This window comes from Quercus robur, chromosome 2, assembly GCF_932294415.1.
Source record: "Quercus robur chromosome 2, dhQueRobu3.1, whole genome shotgun sequence".
Classification (NCBI taxonomy): Eukaryota; Viridiplantae; Streptophyta; class Magnoliopsida; order Fagales; family Fagaceae; genus Quercus; species Quercus robur.
The window spans coordinates 88,804,154-88,807,708 of NC_065535.1; the positions used below are offsets into that span (position 1 = coordinate 88,804,154).

Here is a 3,555-nt window from a genome sequence, read left to right on the forward strand (position 1 = left end):
AAGTGCAGTATAGGCTTTGGTTCCTCCGAGATGGGTCCCCCCCCCATTTTGTTCGGCCATCTGAAGAATGGCTCGTTCCTTATCCGTTCCAGTATCTTGTGCACGGGCTCTTTAAACAACACATTAACCCCTTCGATCTGCACTTCTGGTTCTTGCATTCTGAAGTCCCTTTTCGGTTTTGGCGGCAAGATGCTTTGCCGAGATCTCCCCGTAAAAGGGGCTTTCCCCCTGCTTTGCAGCCGGTCATCCTCCAGGCGTTTGTACTCCTCTATGCGTCTCATCAGTTGCCTCATATCCTCCGGGGGTCTTCTTGTCAGCGACTCCCGCAGTTCAGAATCCTCGGGGAGCCCCATCCTGAAGGTGCTAGCCGCAATTTTCTCGTTTCCCCCACCAATCTCATTGTAGAGTTCCCAGTATCGGCTGGCATAACTCCGAAGGGTTTCCCTGACCCTCATTTTCATGGAAAGCAACGCGTCGACCGGTTGTTGCACTCGGCTGCATGTTACGAACCTGCTGCCGAACTCCTGAATCAGCTCGGCGAAGCTGTGTATAGAACCTTTCCGCAACCCATTGAACCATCTCAGTGCGGTAGAGCCGAGACTAGAGGGGAATACTTTACACATCAATGCATCGTTGTGCGCATGCAACGACATCATGTGGATGTAATGACTGACATGCTCCACGGGGTCTGTCCTCCCCTCATAGGAATTGAATGGTGGACGCGTGAATCTGCTCGGCGTGGGTGCCCGTTCAATCTCATCAAAGAATGGAGACCGGGCTGCCATCCGCAAGGCCCTGCTCATAGCGTCCATCGCGGCGTTGTGGTGCCGCCGCTCCTCTGGCGACTCTGACCCTTGGTTATCATATCCATGCGACCGGGAACGGTCCCGTCTACGACGCGTCTCCCGGGAGTGTCGACGTGACTCTTGAGAACGTGATCGGTCTCGGTGTTGTTGTGTAACAGATCGGTTGGAACCTTCCTCGCCACGGTTCCTCCTGGGTTGGGGGTTGTGGTTCCTTTCGTGGCGCCGACCCCTTGCTTCCAGCTCCAAGTCCATTACCAATCTGCGCAACCGCTTCAGCTCCCGGTCTCTATCATCATGTTGCCGTTGTGCTGAGACGTTTGAAATCGTCCGGTGTGTCTGGGCCGATCCTTCTCCCAATCCGGACCTTTCCTCTCCTCTTGGATGCTCCCTATCCTCCAGCCGCTTCTGCCTTCTCTCCCTCCACGTCGATCCCCGAGAAGATCCTGCGGAATTGCTCGGATCGTGCCCTCCTGAACGCTCCTCAGACATCTTCTTTGCTTGAGTCTCACTCGAACCACAGCTTCGTAGGAGAGCCCCACGGTGGGCGCCAATTGTAAGAACCAAGTACAAGAATTCTGGGCCTTAGATCACTTGGGCTCACAATTTATTTGTAGTGGGTTTAAGGATTTCCTACAATGGGTCGTTCTCGGCAGAGAGACTCAAAGCAACTCTCAGTTGATACTCTCTCCTTGACTATTTTCTCTCAATTTTTCTGAACCCCTTCTTCTCCCAGCTTTCTTCTATTTATAGCCAAGATTAGTGGGGAGATCATGATTACAGTCACCGTTAGTGCTATTGAAGGTCCAGTATTATCAGGTTAAAGTGGTTGTTTAGGTGAAAGGGCGGTGCAGCATTTATGATCTTGGAACTTGGTTCCCTTTTCACCGATTATGTTCGGCAACTCACGTTCCCGTGCATATCATGTCCTTCCCGGATATGGCTCATGCGCTCTACCGGGAAAGATTAACCGGTCAACCCCGGGAACTTAATACCCAAAACTTGTTTTTGCTCTAAGGCAGTTTCAAGAAGGGCATAAGGTAACTGGAGCTTTCTGCTGGGCCTGCGCCCAAGGCCGGTATGGGCTTGGGCCCGGGGCCTAGATGGGTCTGGGCCCAAGGCCAGTATGGGCTTTGGGAGCTCGGTGCCGTACAAATATTATTGATTGTTTCCATCCATAGACATATGTTAGTATGTTACAACATAGTTTAGGATGATGTTATAAATATTATAAATTTTATTATATAAAATTTACAAATTAATGTATCACCAAACTCTAAAAAAACAATTCAAACATTCATTTGATTCTCAAAAAAAAAAAAAATCAAACATTCATTTATTTTGTTTTAAAATTCATCAATCATATATATTGTCACATGCTCACATTAGTTTGTAAGGTTATGAAAAAAAAATTGTAGTATTTTTAACATATTTCAATAATTTAACCATTTGTTTATTATGTTGTTTTAATGGGCATCAATTAAGCTACTTTAATTAAAATTTGTAGTAGTTTTTTTTTTTTTTACCGTTATATGACCATGTCAAGAGTCAAGACCCTATTAAATTTTTTTTTGTTTAAGGTACAAACTCTTTTTACAAATGACAAAATTTAGGTACAATATCTTAAATGCTGTTCATTAAGTTTCTTTCTTAGAATTTAGTTATATGGCTATTTAACTAAAAAATACACTTCTATCCTATGAGAAAAAATCCACATGGCTGAATTTCAAGAGAAAAACTTAAGGAATAACACTTAAGTACTATACCTAAATCTTGTCCTCCTACAAAATATGGTTACATTATTACTAATTTTATGCTTTAAAAAAAAAAAAAAAAAATTGCTGATTCCTTTGATATCTTTTGAAATTACAAGTTTGCCCTTGTCGGATAAAGGAGTTGGATTGTAAAGAATAAAGATTGGTCAAAGAGTGATGAGAGGAAACGCAATGTCAATCACAGAAAAGAGCTTTGTCTTGAACAACCTGAGTCACCTGACCTCTTATCCATTTGTGAAGACCACAAATGGCAAAAATATTGGAATCACATTTGCTAAAAAGAGAGATTTGTCCGAGAATTCAACCCAGCAAGAAAACATTTTCCCATTGAGAGTGTCCAACCCAATTCTTGCTCGGTCTGTTGTTGCTGTGCTCGGGTTGGGATTTATCGATGCTGGGTATGATTTCAGAAATCAGAGTTTCAGTTCCTTTTGTACTGTTTCATATTTCTTTTTTTTTTGTCAGAGACTATCATTATATTTCTAAATGTATAAATATTTGAATGTTCAGGTATAGTGGAGACTGGTCTAGGATTGGTGTCATCTCAAAGGAGAACGAGGACTTGCTAAAGTTTGCAGCTTTTATAGTTGTTCCTTTGTGTATCTTTCTCATATTTTCCTTATCCAAGGAATCTGACGATTGATTTTTTTGTTTTTCATCCTGCTGGGATTTCTGAAATTTTCAATGTGAAATGCAAGTGATGATTTGTTTAAGCCATTATTGGCAAATTAATGGTGATTTGTATTATTGAACATTTGAATTCTATCTTGGAAATTCATGAAGTAAAATCGAAAGAAGAAAATGATTAAGTAGCCAAATAAAAAATTTGATTGACTTAGTGTATGTTTGAATACCACTTATTTTACTGAAAACTGAAAACTTATTGTTGAAAATATTGTAGCAAAATAATTTATAAGCTAGCTGATTTTTTGAGCCGACAATTATGTAGCTTCAGCTGAAGAGTAACATGAACAATA

At 42.1% G+C, this 3,555-nt stretch overlaps 1 protein-coding gene across 1 annotated transcript; it reads left to right on the forward strand.

The window, feature by feature from the left end:
• Positions 1 to 2,736: 2,736 nt before the first annotated feature.
• LOC126707461 (uncharacterized) lies at positions 2,737 to 3,310 on the forward strand. Its single transcript, XM_050407120.1, has 2 exons — positions 2,737 to 2,976; positions 3,089 to 3,310. Exons 1-2 carry the CDS (start codon positions 2,750 to 2,752, stop codon positions 3,219 to 3,221), a joined length of 360 nt encoding a protein of 119 aa, XP_050263077.1. The 5' UTR covers positions 2,737 to 2,749; the 3' UTR covers positions 3,222 to 3,310.
• Positions 3,311 to 3,555: the final 245 nt, after the last annotated feature.

Excerpts from the sequence above, each read along its gene's own strand:
- LOC126707461 (XM_050407120.1), top strand. The coding sequence starts at position 2,750 with ATGTCAATCACAGAAAAGAGCTTTGTCTTGAACAACCTGAGTCACCTG. Across the intron at positions 2,977-3,088 it reads TTGGGATTTATCGATGCTGG|GTATAGTGGAGACTGGTCTA; the intron begins GTATGATTTCAG and ends TTGAATGTTCAG.